At 43.5% G+C, this 19,177-nt stretch overlaps 1 protein-coding gene across 1 annotated transcript in view; it reads right to left on the bottom strand.

Annotated features, from left to right (window-relative positions):
* The window catches only part of CDH7 (cadherin 7), a 166,658-nt gene that overhangs the window by 11,415 nt on the left and 136,066 nt on the right, over positions 1-19,177 (bottom strand). Inside the window, exons 7-10 of the mRNA XM_015428089.1 lie at positions 13,065-13,201; positions 12,293-12,414; positions 8,118-8,235; positions 5,562-5,813 (exon numbers count right to left, since the gene is read on the bottom strand). Coding sequence (XP_015283575.1) covers positions 5,562-5,813; positions 8,118-8,235; positions 12,293-12,414; positions 13,065-13,201 — 629 coding nt within the window. The remainder of the gene's footprint in view (positions 1-5,561; positions 5,814-8,117; positions 8,236-12,292; positions 12,415-13,064; positions 13,202-19,177) is intronic.

Consider the following 19,177-nt stretch of genomic DNA (forward strand, 5'->3'; position numbering starts at 1 on the left):
GCACCAAGCATGGAATCAGCCCGTTGGCCATTTTTTTGAAGTTTGTCCTAGGAGTATGCTCACAAGCAGGGATGAGCCTTCTGGGATATGTAGCTCATGGGGCTGTCAGCCATTACTGTAAAAAGTTTTCCCTCTGAGCATGCGCACAAGCGCTTGCTGAGAATGCTGGAATATGGAGTTCATTGCCGTCCTCCCACTAATCTTTTCAATTTACCCCTTCCCCAAATGAAATTAAAAAGCTGCAGAACAGGGGTGTCTTTCTTTGAGAATTTTTCAAAATAATACAAGGTTTTGAGCAGCCCCCCTGGGGGGAGGTGCATATATACAGTCATGTGATCCTCGCTAACTGGGGGGGGGGATGGCAGCTGGAAAACAAGAGATCAGTGAGACCTGCCTGGCCACTTGGGTGCACAACAGAGTGACTAGATGACAGGAAATCCATTTTGGAAGCAGCTCAGACCAACAGGACTGGACTTTCTCAGGTATCAAAGAAATACGGGCCAAGGGTAAGGGGGAATGGAACTCAGATGACTAAGGCACGACAGACAGATTTTGCTGTATGATCGTGCACTTTAAATCCATAAGGGAACAGCAAGGGCAATGGATCAAATTGCCTGTGTGAATGCGACCTTAGTGATCTGGAATGTGGCAGAATAAGCAAATAATAAAGACATCTAATTTGCATTTCATTCTGGCTTTGCGGAGGGAAGTTTGGGGATCATAGGCTCTTAGAAAACTACACTATATTCCATTTTCTTTTCTGCCTCAGTAAGAATGTATAGCTACATGGACAGCTATCAGTTTTTGGCATCATGAAGGATAGGTCTATCAGAGACTACTAGCCATGGTGACAAAAGGGAATCTCCACATGCACAGACTTCTGAATACCAGTACCAGGAGGAAACATAAGGGAAAGGCTGTGGCCATTATTCCTTGTTTGTTGGCCCTGCAGAGCAAGTGGGTTCACCACTGCTATGCATGGCACTGATATAGGATCAGATGGACCACTGGCTTTATCAAGTAAGGGCAGAGACACATCATTAGTTTATTATCTCAAGAAAATAAAAAATACAGAGTCAGAAAAATATATCATTCTTAGGCAGATTCTTTGTCATATTTGTCTTAGGCTTCAGCTTTAGATGCCATACACATGTTAGAGGTGGAAAGTGCTGTCAAGTTGCATCCAACTTATAGTGACCCTTTAGGTTTTTAAAGCAAGAGATGAATGGAGGTGGTTTGCCACTGTGTTCCTCTGCACAGTAGTCCAATCCAATCCAAATACCTTTTTTGGCATACACTGCACAGTAGTCCCGGTCTTCCTTGGTGGTCTCCCATCTAAGTACTAACCATGGTTGACTTTGGTTAACTTCCAAGATCCGATGAGATCAGGCTAATATGGCCATCCAAGTCAGGGTATGCTAAATGTTACACACACACAAAAGATGGGGAGAGAAGTTCTTTGCTGCTCCTTAAAAATTGAGGTGATTGGAGGATGTTAATTTTCCTACCAGAGGGTTCTGAAAAGTATGGCTATACTGGCTGAATCAAGGCAGTTATAGGGTTCATTAACTCCGTTTTGGATTGTGGCTGTTACCCTTTCTAAACACAACGTTCCACTTCTCCTTTGCACCCATAAATTGTAGCTGATTCCAGAGATGCTATTGCTCCCGGCATTGCTTCGCATGCTCCTTGAAAAAAGCTTAGCTTTGATAGTGTGCATCTAAACTATAAAAGCTCAAAGAAATACTCTTGTGGAGCTTCGAATACATAACATCTCTGTTGCAAGAATAATTTTTAAAAAGCATCCAATAAACACTGCACATCCCTTGGCGTATACTTGGTATAGATAACTGATTTACACAGCAATCATTTCTTAGAGACAGAAATGATTAAAAATTTATCCCACAGAAACCCAAGGTGCTGGCAACCCTTACATCAACATTACTTGCCCAGATGAGGCCAGACCTGTGCCACGTCTAAACATTCAGCTGCATTAATAATTAAAATGATGCCTAGTGATATCAAGTCTCTAGCTCAGAATTCTTCACATATAGATTTAGAACAGATAATACAGTTTTGGGGGGCTGATGGCGGCTGTCTCCCCAGGGTGTTCCTGGGGGAAGATCCGTGAACCAGCGCACTGAAAGGGGGAGCGAATGTACGCATCCCCCCTGGGACTTGTGTGATGAGTCCCTTGCCATGGGGTGCTGAGGGTCACCCCTCTGCAGGCATGCTGCTGGAAGATTGGGGCTTCCCTTTGCCCCAAAGGTCTCAGCACTGCGTTCCTGAACGGGACTAAGCCACACACACCGGAACAAGCGCTTGGAGGTTTAGCATTAAAATTCTTACCTGGCAAGATCCGAGTGATCAGACATCGAAGAGTGAGTCCGATAAAGCGAGAACACCAGAAAATGAGTGAGTCCCCATTTATTAAAGTGAGGGGGGGGACTCTCCCCCGGAAAGAACAAAATAAGCAAAAAAAAGAAAAGGCACTGCAGTGGGGACAGAGTTTTAAACAGTAATAGACTGTAGTAGAGAGACCTCAGGAGTTAAACAAGCATTTGGGCAAACTTTTGGGACTTTGGCAAATTTTGAATAAAGTAAACAGGCTTAAAAATGGCGATTAGCGAGGCAGAAGAAGCAACAAGCGAGACCCAAGCTTCCTTCAGGAAGTTGAAAGCAACTGGCCCATGTGACCAAAACAACCATAGACTCTTTCAGACTGCAAGTTAAGTTTTCGCCCTCTGCAGGCAAAAACGAGTTACAACACAAGAACTGTATTATATTTTGGCTGCTATTTTCAGGGGACTGTGTTCACATTGGAGAAGCGACTAGCCCTGGATCAAAGGGACTTCCAATATTAAAGAGGAGAGTCTAATAGTAAGACTAAGTGGCGGGGCCTGTTTATAGTCGACTAAGCGAAGCTGCAAGTGATGGGTATGCCATGGACATACTCAAAAAAGTCTACATGCTTAAAAATGGCGACTGGCAAGGCAGAAGAAGCAACAAACGAGACCCAAGCTTCCTTCAGGAAGTTGAAAGCAACTGGCTTATGTGACCAAAACAACCATAGAATCTTTCAGACTGCAAGTTAAGTTTTCACCCTCTGCTGGCAAAAACGAGTTACAACACAAGAACTGTATTATATTTTGGCTGCTATTTTCAGGGGACTGTGTTCACATTGGAGAAGCGACTAGCCCTGGATCAAAGGGACTTCCAATATTAAAGAGGAGAGTCTAATAGTAAGACTAAGTGGCGGGGCCTGTTTATAGTCGACTAAGCGAAGCTGCAAGTGATGGGTATGCCATGGACATACTCAAAAAAGTCTAACAGGCAAAAGGATGGATAGACTCTCTACAAGTTTGGCTTTTAAAAGCAACATGGAATGAAAAAGCAACATGGAATGATCCCCAAGATTGAAGGCACGATTTAAGTGGATTACAGTCCTTGAAAAAGAAAAAGGGACTTTGTTCTGAGATGACCAGTTCCAATTCCAGCAAGATAATGCTGCAGGGAAAATGTTTAAGAAGAATGAAGATAACAGCATGGGAAGAGAAACTGACTGTGTTATATTTACTGAGGGATATATGATTATTAAATTGCTTTAAATGAAGGAGGGAAAATAATTGTAAAATGAGATGCCACTGTTCTCTGAAATTTGTTTTTAAGTGAAATAGCGATTCTCCTGTAATGCTCTCTATATTGTCAGGCTTGATGGTTTGTTAACATAGTTGATGACGGTGATTGACCGCTCTCAATTTCAAGAAAAGCAACTTCTATATTCTGTACCAAAATTGCATTTCTAAGCAGAGTTACACCTTTCTAAGTCAGTAAAAGTCACTGGAGATAGAAGGAACAAAGTTTGAGTCCAGTGGCACACACATATCATACCTTGAATAAAACTTTGTTGGTCTGCCACTGGATTCAAACTTTGCTCTACTGCTTCAGACCAACATGGCTACCCACCTGGAGACAGAAGGGTGTAACTTTGCTTAAGAATGCACTTTAAGTGTACTGTGCTGATCTCTAGGTCTATGCACAATAAGTTGTTAGTGTTCGTGAGTTGCTGTGTCAGTCGGTGAGCCCAAGGGTTAAACTGTAAAGCTGATGCTCTTCATCTCTTACCTCTTTGCATCAGACAGAACAAATCTGCAGCAAAATATCTGGCATAATAGAAACTAATTACTATAGACAATTTCTTGAAGATGCCTGATGCAGCCACCTATTGCAGCTAAAAGGGTCTGGACCTGGCCAGTATCTCTGTGAAAGACCATTTCTGAAACCCTACCTCCTGGAGCTCCTTGAAGAACAAAAACCTCTCCTTATATATATTTGTCATTTGGGGTGGCAAGATTCGATGTGCTGCAAAATCAATAGGCTCCATGAAGTGCCACTCAAAAATGGGTCCCTGGCCACTGGCTGCGTTCCCTTCCTCCCGCGCAGCCTCTCGCCCTTGATGGAGGGGCCAGGCACTTGCTGATGCTCCACAGATGTCGTTGGCCAGCCTGGGAGATGCTGGCCTAGGTGGCGCGGATGCCCCAGTGGAGGGCAGCCGATGGCCCCACATCGTCTTCTGTGAGGGAGCTGAAGACAGCAGTGGCACTCTTTCACTCCTCCATCTCCCTCATGGAGAACCCTGAGGAGGAGGAGGAGGCCACCACCTCTTCCCCCCGGCTGAGCCATTCACGCGGACCCTGCCCACTCCCATAAGCGCTCTGCACTGCGGGGCGACAGTGCAGGGCCCCGGCAGACTCACAAGTGGCCGAGGACCAAGCGACGGCAAGGCAGTGGTGGCTGCTACACCAGGAGCGAGTGCCTCCACTGCCTGACCTGTTGCCGCAAACTGCTGGGAGGCCTCCGGGAGGGCTGGGTGGTGTGGGCCATGTCCTTCCCCACCGTGCCGCCCGTTGGTGACCTTTCTTCCCTCCCTGGCTTGTAAAGCTGCTGGGACGGCCGGGTGGCCTGCAGCCTCTCCGCCAGTGTGCTGGCCTGTCTTTGCCCCCCATCTGGAGATGCTGGGAGGGCCGGGTGGCGTCCAGCCTCTCCATCCCTGGCATGTCACATGTCACCATCCCACCTCCCTGTCCCCGCTTCTGCAGCTGCTGGAAGGCCCGGATGGCATGTGGCCTCTCTGTCCCTGGTGTGCCACATGTCACTGGCCCATTCCACACTCCATTTCTAAAGCACCCGGGAGGGCTGGCTGTTGTGTGCCCTGTCTTCGCCCCCCCACTGCCTGGAGCCACGGGAACAGCCAGGTGGCGTGCAGCCTCTCCTTTGCCACCGCACCTTCTGCACCCACTGGGAAGGCCGGGTGGCATGTGCCCTCTCCTGTGCCGGCCATCGCCGGCCTCTCTTCACCCCCCGCCTTTTAGATAGCTATCTGCGGGGCAGATGCGTGCCATGGCTGCAGGCGGGAGCACTCTCCCAGACCCTCTCCCTAGAGCTTGTTGCATTCCTTTCCGCAACGGGCCTTAATCACTAGTAAACAAATAAATAAAAGCAACAACATTTGTACTTGTTTTGAAGGAGGATTGTAGGCGAACAGAAGTCAATGGACATACCTAGCAATGTCAGGACACAAGCCAGTATTGCTATTAGTGCTCCAGTGCTAAGCCCGGCTGGCAAGATATAGGCCTCTGCGTTGCAAGTTTGAGCGATGCCATCAGTATCACAATCACATACCCGGATAGTAAGGGTATTGGTGCTACTGAGTGAAGGAGAACCACTGTCGACAATGAATATTGGCAAATAGTAAACTGATTGTTCCTGCCTCCGAAATCCATTCCTTCTGGTTATTATGGATGCTGTGTTGTCTAAAGCAGGAAAGAGATAAGAAAGAGACAAACAATTTTTTTTTTTTAAAAAAAGAAATGCTCCATTGGCTATTTTAAAACTTGTTTTAGCCCTGGTAGTGTTTGGAACTAGAAGAATAAGCTCTACCACATTTTCTTATGGATGGGGTTAAAATACTGCATACACTCTAATGCAAAGACCCAAGAAAAGATGGATGACAGTAAAAGTTAAAAGTGCATGCCTTATCTGTTATATTTAGCATTGCTGGCCTTTCGATGCCTATGGTGACCTAATATCCTGTACAGGTGGTAGCAGGCAGGCATGTTTCTCTCAGATAACCCCATAAAGCCATGTGTTATTCACTCCAAGTAAATGCTATATGTATCTGTATAGAGTGCTTGCATTATAAATTATGTTGAGACAATAGGGAGAGCCACACACATATTTCATCACTGAACAGCAGGATCCATGGTCCAGGTAAGCAACGGAATTGGGCCACTGTCTGTCTAAACTAAACCTACGTACTTTGAGATGATGATACTGGAACTCCAGTATTAAGTGTCCCGTGTGCATTTTCAGGTACTTAAACCTTGTTGGTAGGAGGCCTGACACTCCATGGTACATACTATGCAGAAATCTAAAGCATCTGAATTGCACAAAGAAAATTACTTTAATGCACACAGATATTTTTTAAAAACATATAGGTACTATTACATGAACACATTTTATATACTAAAGATTTAGCTTTCCTCGCTGTTAAGAACACTGGACATTTGACAGGACAAAAGAATCACTATGGTTCTGAATCTTGCCATTACCTGTATTTGTAATAGAATCACTTCCATAGAAACTGACAAAGAAAGGTATGGATAACATCACCAAAGATAAGTAAGAACTATGTCTTCCAGGGTTTATGATTTAGTAATTTTTTCTTACATAAAATATGATCTGTTCAATACAATAAATATTTAAAAATTTAGAACATGCTCATGTTAAATAAATAGGAAGGAAAAATGTCTGCTAGAGAGGAGCCCTTCATGACTGAGCCCCTGTGAGCTTTAGGCTACCATTCAAGGAATAAAGTGAAGGACAACGCTGTAGAAGTACAGGTTCCTAAATGTAATATTTGCCTTTCATAAAAATTACATTGTTATTTATTTTAGAAGTAGTACACTGAAATCTAATTGTAAAATAGAAAAGTCCCTGAAACGACACAGTAACTCATAAATAAACAGACACTCCTTTAAAAAAAAAAAAACCCACAACAACAAACCCCGTATGCAAGTCTAATAGGTATGGCTGTCCCAACTGATTTGCAAATGTCAGGACTGAACAGATACTAGAGATGCCTCTGAAGTCTGTAATTACCCCACTTAGCTTACAGACTTTGATATTTTGTAAAGCTTTGCCTTCAGTTTAGACAAGCACGATTCAGGGTCTTGCTGATGGGTGGCATTCTTTGTCGATATTCACAACTAGGTTTTTATAAACCATAACACATGAAAGTAAAATAAGAATTGCACTTTGTAACTGTGCACAAATTTTTACCACAGAGTGATTTTGCAGCCCTGAACAAAGCTCCAGGATTGGACCCCAGAATCACTGCCCCCTGCCTCCCCACCTGGGGAGACTCAAGCCAAGTGCAAGGAGTGGGTGGTCACGTGCTGCCACAACTAGTGCTTCCTCTTCTTTCCCCTTCCTTTGGGGGGCATGGCTGTGGGTGGTCAACACCACAGCCCAGGGCTCGGGCAATTATCTTTCCCAGTCTTTAGTTATCAGCAAAAGACTACCCCAATCTTTAATTATCAGCACAATAAGATTCTGTGCAGGAGAGAAAACAAGAAAATGGAATCCTCAGGTTCATGCTCCAAAACATTTTTATAGATGATTCTACTAAAAAAAAAAGAGGTTGTTTTCTCAAAGCACCAGCCTCTTTGCCAAGTGTTTAAGGGCTCATTTTTCTATATTCTGAGTTACATTAATCAAACACGAGGCCCAGGAAATTTTTCAGCTGCTGCCCTAAGGTATAATTTAATTTAGATAAAGACCTATGAATACAAAAAGTGAAAAGAATCAGTTTAAGGAAAGGATCTGAAGCCCATCTGTTTGGCTCATGGCTTAAAATGATTTAAACAGCAGCTTCTTTCTCCTGACAGATAATCTATGGATAAAAATTACTTTGGGGTCTGATTGCTCTTAATTAATGTTGCTCCTGACAAAGATGTTACTCCAGATGACAATCAGTATTGCTTGTCTCAAGAAATAAGAGCCTTGGCGTGTCAACACTGATGCCCTTGGGTTGCCAACCACAATTGGTGTCTTACCTTTGTTATCTTGCAATGTAAAATTGTGGTTATTTGCTGCCTCTCCTGCCAAGCTGAAGGTAAACTGATGGCCACTGGGTGGATCATCTTTGTCAATGGCACTGATTCTCTGAATTACCTGGGGGTGGGGGAAACAGGGATTTACCTTCTGTTAGATTTTAATGCATATAATATATGGATATTTCCTGCAGGACACAAGATAAGTTCTAGCAGGAATAATAAGGAAAATTCACATCTTTACCTATTATTTTATTTACTTAGTTATTAAAATATTTATACCCCTCCTTTCCTCATGGTTTGGTTTATAGATTGCAAATTTAAATATAAAAGTAATGCCCAAGTCTACTGCTAGTTTATATTGCTCTTTCTACAGGGAGTACAGGTCCCCACTGGGGAGAAAGGCGGGGTACAAATGAAGTAAGTAAATAAAAAAACAAATTCCACACTGGATTGCTATTGTCTGTCTCTCAACATACAACATAAATGGAGCTGCGGTGGCTCAAGTGGTTAAGACGCTGAACTGCAGGCTGTGGAAGGTCAGTAGTTCAGCAGTTCAAGACCCGAGTTGCCACATGACTGAGTGAGCTCCCGTCTCTAGTTCCAGCTCCTGCCAACCTAGCAGTTCGAAAGCAAGAAATTGCAAGTAGATAAATAGGTACCACTTCGGTGGGAAGGTAACAGCGTTCCGTGCGCCTTGGTGTTTAGTCATACCGGCCATGTGACCATGGAAACGTCTTCGGACAGCGTTGGCTCTTCGGCTTTGAAACGGAGATGAGCACCGCAACCCTAGAGTCGGACTCGACTGGCTTTCGAGCAAGGGAACCTTTACCTTTACCTTTACAACATACTAAGGCCATCAAACTGTGTTAAATTTAACAAGCACACGGTCATCACAATTCGGTCTCAAGTTTCTTTTGCAACAGCTGTTCCAATTCCCCCCCCCCCAAAAAAACGGCTTCTGAAATTCCTGTACATTGAAGAAACAGCTTGGGGTAGATGGGGGATAACATGGGAAAATAAGTAAATGATATTATGTATACCAACAAAAAGTAGTCTTTCCAGTGTAACAGTAAATGTACAGAAATTCCAAAAACGAAACAAAGGATTCTATATATCTGCTATTACTGCTACAAAATATGTTACATTTTTGTATTTTGTCTGCTTACATATCCATTTCAACGAAATCTGAAACTTTTATCTACCATTCAGAAACTATTGGGATCACAGCCTTCTTTCAGTAATGCACCCCAAAACTCTGCAATAACAATAGCTCTTGTGTCAGTTTCTGGAGGATATGAAAAGAGTAAATATCTATTGATGGGATTTTTTTACAGTGACATCCTAAACAGAACTACATATTTTCTAATACCGTTAACTTCAATGAACTAGGATCAGTATTACTGTCCTTAAGAAAGCAGAGTTAAATATTCAAGTCAAAATCAGACAGAGCGGAAGGGAGACCAAAATGTTCATTCTGTACTGGGACACACAGCTCTTGTGTTACTCCAACACATCAGATTGGGGGTGAGCTCTCTCTCTCTTTCTCTCTCTCTCTCTCTCTCTCTCTCTTTTAAATTTGATAATAAATAAATAAATAAAATGCTCCTACATTAGATTAATACCACCTATGAAAAAAGCTCTTGTGTGACAGAAAAGACCATGAGTGCAAATGAACATGGTTTGGGGGGGGGGCTTGGGGGGGAGAGAAAAATCCCTTAAGCTAAACATTGGAGAAAGTTTACTGTAAGAAAGACAGGCTGGCAAAATAGATCTAAGGAAATGGGGTAACTTATCATACAAGGAGGCCAGATAAATACTAAAGGAGTGTGGACAACGATTTTATAAGTTTTTTGACAGAAGTGAAGGTGATTCTACCTAACTTTCAGTGCTGCCCTTTCAATACTTCCATGGAAGCAAGCCCCATTAAATAGACTTGAATGGGAATTCTGAGTAGACCTCTTTATGATTACACTGATAATGAGAAATCTGTGAATGGATCCCTTGTGGTTTTTAAAATGGCAAATAGCAACTGCAAGAGGGCTCTTATTTGGACTGGGGAATCAATGTGAAGGGGGTTAACCTCTTCCTCACATTCTTTCCTTCCAATTTCAATAGCCCCCCCCCAGGCCCTGTTATTTACCTCATGGGGTCATCCACACGATGCCTGTATGATACCAGTTCCTTATTCCTGACTAAGCTCAGGAAGGGTATATATCTCCTTGCACTTCTGGAGTGTGGAACAGGGCTCCTCATAAATGCTATTTACTGTTAAAAACCCATGGAAGATCCATTCATGTATCTCCTAATGGCTGATCTTGTTATTCATTTGGGCAACTGTCACACTATTGGTTTAAATATGGCTTAAACTATTACTTTTCCTTACCCTTTAACCACACTGGGGAAGTAATATGTATGCACCAAGAGTACTAACATTTGCAGGATATGCAATTAAAATGCTGGACATGCTCAAAATGAGTTGTTATGCTCAGAAGCATTGTTGCAGTGGAGTGTACTAGTAAACATCAGATCTTCCCATTTACACAATATTTCAGCCATCTCATTGCAGCAACATAAGGGCCTGAGGTTGGGTTGTGAATGAGCTCCATACCATCACACAGAAGAAAATGATATGGAAATGAGAACTATTCCTCTGTTAGCATTACAAAGAATTCCTCAGATGTTTCCACTTTGTGCATCTTTCTGGTGCAAACGCCCCAAATTGTAATGTTATTATTCCAAACATGAGTAAAACATAGAATCAGCAGAAGGCAGAACACTGCTCTGAGCTCCTGGCAGAAAGGATAGAATATAAATGTGATAAATAATGAAAGAGAACCAACATAATGGTTACAGGCTGGGCAAGGGCTTGGGGTGGCCTTGGTTAAAATTCCCACTCAGACAGGACCTTCAGTCAGTCAGTCTTTCTCAGCTAGTTTACCTCACAAGATGTGTTGAGTGAATTAGATGAAGCAGGAGAAAACCATATAGTTAAATTAGGTAAAGACATTAAAACATTGATAATCCATTGAGGATGTGGGTTTTTTTATGTGATGCAGAGGTAAACTTTAATAAATAAAATGTTTCTGAGTCCAATCAGATGGCTCTTTAGATCCGTGCGAGGCACAATTGCCTCACGGATCTAACGGTAATCTCCAGACACAACCATCTGGGAAATGTCTCTCTTCCGTGGGCATCCCATTTTGCTGCGCTTCGGAGCCGTACTTAAAAGATAGCACTTTAAATCTGGGGTTTTCGGTTACCTGCGGGACAAGTGCGGACTTTCACCCATCTGATCATTACACCAGTGCGCAATCCTCCCGTCGGGGTGGTCTGACATCAGACCATCCTGAGCGGGCGCAATTTTAAAAAATCTCTACACATGTGCGGATCCACAAAGATGTGCTGTCATGTTTATGTGCATGCGCAAAAAGTTTTTTTAAAAAAACCCACCACGCACCTCCTTCAACAAGGACGCGCTGTGATGCCAATGTGCATGCACAAAAAGGGTTGTTTTTTTTTAAAAAAACCCCACCGTGCATGCCTCCTTCAGTGGATGCCATCTAGACAGTCCACAACGGAGGCAGTGCGCGGTAAGGCGATTCACCAGGGGGCTGTCTGGTCGTGCTACAATGGATTAAAAAGATTGGGATAAAATTCAAGATGGCATAATGGCAGGATTAGCTGCCCGTCTGAATGCACTCTCTGGCTCTAGGAAATGTATGAATCTTGTAGATTCAAGATTCCAGTGTAATTGAGAGAGACATTTATATATTGTGGTATCATTGTCTTTATATACCTGTCTACTTTGTCAGCAGCCACTTGGTATGTGATCACAATGTATTCCTACTATTTAAAACACCCCAAAAACTAAACAACCCCCCTCTTCATAGTGCTAGAGTGAGATAAACTGGGAGAATGTGTGATTTTCCACAGATTAGGAAACCCAGAGGATCTTCTAAACTGACCTGCAATGCAAATTTACCTGCCCAGTTCTTTCGCAGGGTCTCAAATGATGAAGGTTTCAGACGTGGTTAATGTTTGTTTTAGCTTCAAATCATCATGTCATTTTTACTACAATAAACTGATTATATTTTATCTTAAAAGAGGCAACACTGCAAATCAAATTACCGCTGTGCAGCAAGTATCATCAAGCTGTTAGGAATATAAATCCACACCTTGCCAAGCTCTGCATTTTCACAGACAGTTGTTTCATAATCCATTGCAAACTCAGGAGCGTTGTCATTGATGTCAAGGATAGTGATGGCTACATATCCTCTCCCAATCTGTGAAGGGTTTTCTGGTGGAAACAAGAACCAGTTATTATTCCTTTCCCCCCCAACACTGGGAACTAATTTTGAAAGGATGAAATATTCTCTATGTGGACAGATCAACAAAAGGATGTTGTCAATGGGATTTTGTCACCCACAAAGAAAGGAAAACAACTCTACAGCTGCCACATTTGATCATGCTAATGGCTTGTTGTTATCCTGTCTCTGCTAATGGTCAGTGCTGGTAGCCTGAGAAGAAAATACAGGGAAAGGAGTAAATCTACCCTGCTCCTGGCATTTGTGTTCTGCTTCCAGCAGTTATAAAATATCATGATTCTGTCCCCCTTGACCTCCAAGTTCTCTCTGTTATACATGATAGGCCCTACTGTAGAGATGCATAATGAACTTTTGTGAGGCACAGGGTAATCCTAGAAAAGCAAGAGGCTACTCCAGTATTATCAGTAAGCACTGGATTGTCACTTTGAATGCTATGGTTCATGATGGTCCCTAAACAAATTAAGTAAACAGTACAATTAACTTTTAGTGGTTAATCACTATACCTTTTTCTTAATCTATTTAGGCTCTAATGAAGGCCTTGATTCAGTGTCACTGGACACATATCACAGTGAAAGCCCATGCTTTAGACAAGGCTTACAAAACCCTTGAAATGGTAACTTACGACTCTCCATTGCTAACACCGTGATGTTATGAACAGCATTTGTCTCTCTGTCCAAAGGCTTTGCTGTCGTAATGACCCCGCTGTTGGCATCAATATTGAAATATCTCTCCAGGTCTGTGTTTCGATCTATTGAGTACCTGGATGAAAGATGAAACCAAACTTTTGATGTATGGATAATGATAGTTTGCTAAAATGTTTCATTGATTTCACATTAAGGTGAAAGAGCTTTCGTTATGTTCCCTTTTCATACAGATTCTCTCTCTCTCTCTTTTTTTTTTGTCCAACATCTCTTGGTTTTCCAGGAAAAAAAAGAAAGAGCATGATATAGGAGCCATCTGGTTCAGCAAAATATACTGCACAGGAGATGGTTGGCTCTGGTCCCACAATTTCATAATACCCTCCTAAGTGAGGTCACAGGCATTTCCTTTTTTTCCCCATTTCCTTTTATTCTGAGGGCAGCCATTCATTTATTTTTGGATGATTCTCCTCCTGAACCCAGCCTAATGTGGAATAGATTTGGAAGCTGGCCACTTGGCAGTATCAACCCCATGCAGTTCCCAGCAGAGCTTCTGTTCTGAAGTATAGAACTTTTTGTCATGGGCAGAAAAGCTCTTGCATTACCCTGTGTCACGGGAGTGGATGAAAAAAAAAACCCTGTAGAGCAGGTCAGGGATTACATACTATCACATTGGCTCCTGGGGCCTTATTGTCATCATACAAACACTGTCTGCTGTCACAGAGCTCCTCTGGCTTAAACAGACAGTATTTGATCCTGAGAGCCATTTTCAAACAGGAGGAAAACCTCAAACCAACAAAGAAACTAGGAGCAAAAGAGAAATTGTCCATTGCTCAAATGTCTTTTTTCTCTCATTAGCTCGTAACAAGTTCTCAAGGATCACTTTCCCTATGAGGGAGGTCCACAGAGTTTAGGGCTTTTCATTTTGGAAAACAGAAACATAAAAGGGGGGAATCATATAAACAGAAGTTTATAAGATAAGTATAAAGATGTAAGCTTATAATATTATGCATAGCATGTATCCCTAGCTAGGACAGTTAAGTCCAGTTAAGCTTCTCTGTCTGTACCCCAAGTTTTTATTCTCTTCCAGCATGTTTGCCAGCATTTGACAATCCTTTGAACAATGTGAAAACTGCATTGAATTTGGTTTTCAAGGGCTCTGGGGATGTTGCTGCTGCAAGGGGAATTCATGTCTACCCCTGGGGGGGGGGGTTACTGTACCAAAGCATCTGATGAATGCTGATCATATGGAAATAATACTGTAAATTAAAAAAAACCCAACACTGTCTCATCTTTAAGAACAGAAGCATCGCCACTTGAGCTCCCAATCCTTTTGCTTTAAAGTGGGTGAAAATATTCATCTAAATGACCTGTATTCATTTTACTCTGTAAGTCCCTTGATTTATTAGGAAAGAACGTCTGAAGAAAATGGAAGCATTTTGTGTAAACAGAACATAATTTATAACAGCTTGTCCTTGGCTCTTGGCAAGGCATGGTATTTGTATCCTTAAACATTCTCCCACAGCATTGTATCTAGCGTTCTCAGCTGTTGCTATGGTAGATCTGAACTCCCCTGCCACCTCCACCATCCTGTTTTTGGATACCTTGATTTGTTAAAGGGGTGAAATGCTGACCCACTTTCCTCTTTCTATTCTTGGAAGCCCCTCAACTGTCCTGTCACCTGCCGTCTGGTAACGAAATCTCATACTGAAATAAAAGTTGATAGATTCAGGTGGGTAGCCATGCTGGTCTGAAGCGAAAGAACACAATTTGAGTCCAGTGGCACCTTTAAGACCAATGAAGTTAATTCTGGGTATAAGCTTTCCTGTGCATGCACACTTCAGATTCATTGTGACAGTTTTTCTCATGCCTAACATATAGGGAACATAAGAACATAAGAGATGCCAATGTTGGATCAGGCCAAAGGCCCATTCAGTCCAACACTCTGTATCACACAGTGGCCAGAAATACCAGTGCCATCAGGAGGTCCACCAGTGGGGCCAGGACATTAGAAGCCCTCCCACTGTTGACCCCCCCAAGCACCAAGATGACAGAGCATCACTTGCCTGAGAGTCCCTTGCCCCAGAGTCCCAGAGACAGTGTGCATGTGTGTGTGTGTGGGGTAGTTGCCAGGAAGGACTAGTTTGAGTCAACTGGGCAATAAGTATAGCAGAGATTGGATTAAAACTGTTGCTAAGATCTGTGAATGGCAGCAAATTAGCATACAAATACAACAGTTAACGAACACAAGTAAGAACTAAATTTGAATCTAGTGTCACCTCCAAGATCAACAAAGGTCAATTCTGGGTATAAGAAAGAACTGAAGAGACTTAGCTCGTGTAGATGCACACTTCCTCAGATACATTGAAAACAGATTTCCTCAAGCGTTACATATTGGGGGGGGGGGGGTCTTGAGCACTGCCTCTGTGAAATTTCCTTGATAAAGGGGGGGGGGATCTTTCAGACTTCTTCAAGAGTTACAAAAACAGAACTGTGCTAACAGCAGGTGTTCTGTCATGACAGGCAAAAGGAATGCCCACAACTGGCACTGAAAATCCTGAGGGACATCCTCTAGGAAGTGCCAAAGAGTTATCCAGTCAGTAAATACGTAGACAAAAGAGGAGTGAGAATGGACGACACATGGAAGTTTTGGAAGGGGAGCCATGTTAGTTAGTCTGTTGTAGTAAAATTACAAAATAGTCGGAAAACCTTTCTTAAAGACTAACAACATTTATTTCAAAGTTTGAGTTCAGTGGAACCTGCAAGACCAACAACGTTTAATTCCGGGTATAAGCTTTCATGTGCATGACTTCATCAGATACATCAGAATAATGCAGTTGGTAAGGTCTATGAATAGTGGCAAATTAGTATACAGATAATAAAAGAGTTAACAACAGATGTGAGAACTAAGTCCAGTGGAACCTTTAAAACTAACAAAGTTTAATTCTGGGTATGAGGACTGTGTGACTTAGCATGCGTAGTGAGATAAAAACCTGATATCTCTGTTAAGCCCTGGGGGTTCCATTACCCTGAGTTTGTAATAACTTGTAATTTAGCAATCTCCCATTCCAGTCACTTTCTGAAATTCCTTTCCAGTAAAACAGCTATTTTGAGGTCACCCACTGAATGTCCTGGAAGGCCGAAGTGTTCTCCTGCAGGTTTCTCAGTCTTGTGATTCTTAATGTCAGATATGTGTCAGTTTATCCTTTGGCTAAGGTTTAACCTGTTTGTGCTATTTAGAGGGCATTGTTGGCATTTAATTGCATATACAAGGTTAGAAGATGAGCAAATGAATGAGCCTGAGATGGTGTAGTTGATGTTCTTAGGTTCAGCAATTTTGTTGTCTGGGTTTATGTGGCAGCAAAGTTGGCACCTGGGTTTATTGCAAGCTCTGGTATGAGTTCAAATTAGATGTTGCATTATTGTGTGTGAGGAGCTGTTTGAGATTGGGGGGCTGTCTGTGTTCAAGGAAAGGGTTGTCCCCCAGTAATTGTGAGTACTTGTTAACTCTTTTATTATCTGTATGCTAATTTGCTGCTATTCACAGACCTTACCAACTGCATTATTCTGATGTATCTGATGAAGTCATGCACATGAAAGCTTATACCCGGAATTAAACTTTGTTGGTCTTGCAGGTTCCACTGAACTCAAACTTTGAAATAAATGTTGTTAGTCTTTAAGAAAGGTTTTCCGACTTTTTTGTAATTTTACTACAACAGACTAACTAACATGGCTCCCCTTCCAAAACTTCCATGTGTCGTCCATTCTCACTCCTCTTTTGTCTACGTATTTACTGACTGGATAACTCTTTGGCACTTCCTAGAGGATGTCCCTCAGGATTTTCAGTGCCAGTTGTGGGCATTCCTTTTGCCTGTCATGACAGAACACCTGCTGTTAGCACAGTTCTGTTTTTGTAACTCTTGAAGAAGTCTGAAAGATCCCCCCCCCCTTTATCAAGGAAATTTCACAGAGGCAGTGCTCAAGAACTCTTGTTTTATATCATGGAAAACGATGAAGCAGCTCAGATGGTGAGGGCAGAACAGTGACTTAGAGCTGCCTTATATCTACATTCTAGTAAATGCAGTCATGTCAAGGAAGTGTTTCACGAGTGTAAAAGTGCATGGCTATTTTATTTATTTAATTTTTATACCACTTCTCTTTGATTAAAAGCTCAAAGCAGTTTACAACAATGTACAATTGGATCAGTTAAAATAGGTACAAAAATAGCATAATAATTATTGCCCTGACATGAAGAGCCCAGGCAAGCCCTATCTCATCAGATCTCGGAAGCTAAGCAGGGCTAACTCTGTCAAATACTTGGATGGGAGACCTTCAGAGAATACCAGGGTCCTCTTTTTGCATCTTGGGAATTCTATGTCAGTGATGATGGAAGGACCTTTAGAAAGCAGTGTTGATATAAATTGTTGTAAGCTGAAAACCAGAAACTGAACCATCTCTCCTTATTTATAAAAGAGTTTTGGTGTGACTCCTGGACACGCTCCCACAGCCTTTGGCCTGCTCAACTGCCCATCTCATGGACTCCCAATCCCCTGGCTGCATAGCCTCACTGCGTTGGCTCGGCCCCGCCCACAGATCCAGCAGCCAGCGTTTTGCTCTCAGTCTGGAGGGAGCTGGCAAAGGGGATGGATGCTCTGCCAAGGGAGCAGCAACCCCTCCACGGGGGAGAAGGAGGCAGACCTAGCAAGCAGCAGCAAGCAGGGAAAGCACTCACCTTCGCTGCCCCTCGTGGCCCCTTTCCCTTGGCCGCAAGGCCGGCGCTTTGTCAGGGTGATAGCTCAGCGGGCTGCACCACAGAGAAGGCTGCCCAGTGCCTTTCAACGGCTCCCCCACCTTCCTTCAGCAGTGTCAGTGAGGGTCTGGCCTGGAGGAAATGAGCTGCGGCTCCTGGAAAGCCAGACTCTTTCCTGAGGAAGACACTTCTCTTGACTCCTGTGTGGGCCTAACTGTGACTAACTGTCCCCTCAGTGGCTCTTGGTAGGCAACCAACTTCTATCAGTTTTTTTTTTAAAAAAAGGTATTTCAGCATAACTCCCTCCCCCGCCCACTGCCATCTTGGCCACTTTCTTGTCAGAATACATTTAAACCGGCTCTCTCTCCTTTTTGGCTCAACCATGGCTGGCTGGCTAATGAGGTGGGCCAGCGACCATCAAACCATTCTCTTCACTCCCTGCTGTGTGGCTGACTTTCCCCTAGGGTTGCCAGTCTCCAGGTGGGACCTGGAGATCTCCTACTGTTACAATTGATATCTGAGAGATGGAGCCTGGAGAGGGTGAGGTTTGAGGAGGGGTGGGACCTTAGACAGGTGAAATGCCATGGACTCCACCGTCCAAGCCAGCCATCCCTCATGGGGAACCATTGTTGCCAATCTCCAGGTGGGGGCTGGAGAACACTCAGAATTACACCTGCTCTCTAGCCGGGAGGGGGAGGAGATGGAAAGCTGAACTCGGGGGCAGATAATGGTAGGTTGACTGTTGGCTGGGAGGGAGATGGGGTTGCCAACTCCAGGTGGGAAATTCCTGGATATTTAAGGGATGGAGCCTGGAGAGGGTGAGGTTTAAGGAGGAGTGGGACCTCAGACAGTTGAAATGCCATAGACTCCACCCTCCAAGCATAGGCATCAACTTCAGGGGGCTCTGGGGTTGAGGCTACCCCACAAAATTTTCCACCACCCCCCAGGCAACAAGGCTCCAAGCCTTGCCACCCATCCTCTGCACCCCCACCCCATTTTGAAAGCGGAGGTTTCTTCCCCTCCGATTTCTGTCAGATGGATTGGGACTGGGAGGGAAGTCAGGGCAGGGGCTTGCTTCCTAGAAGCTAAGCCCCACCCCCTAGCAGCCTTCAGCCTAGAGGAGCTGGAGGCTGGAGGGTGCTGCACGTGGCTTCGCCTTCTCTGCTTTCCCGTCATACAGACTGCAGATAAAAGTAAGGACTGAGCTGGGTGAGGCAGCATGGGTGGGGGTATGTTTTCAGGGGTGGGGGTAGGCAGCCATGTGTTGGCATATACAGAGTGATGCCATTCAAGATGACAGCAGTCACTGAGATCTGTGTGATCTAGTTTGACAGTTCAGAGATCACA

The sequence above is a fragment of the Gekko japonicus genome, unplaced genomic scaffold, assembly GCF_001447785.1.
Source record: "Gekko japonicus isolate JY-2015 unplaced genomic scaffold, Gekko_japonicus_V1.1 scaffold1128, whole genome shotgun sequence".
NCBI classification, from domain to species: Eukaryota; Metazoa; Chordata; class Lepidosauria; order Squamata; family Gekkonidae; genus Gekko; species Gekko japonicus.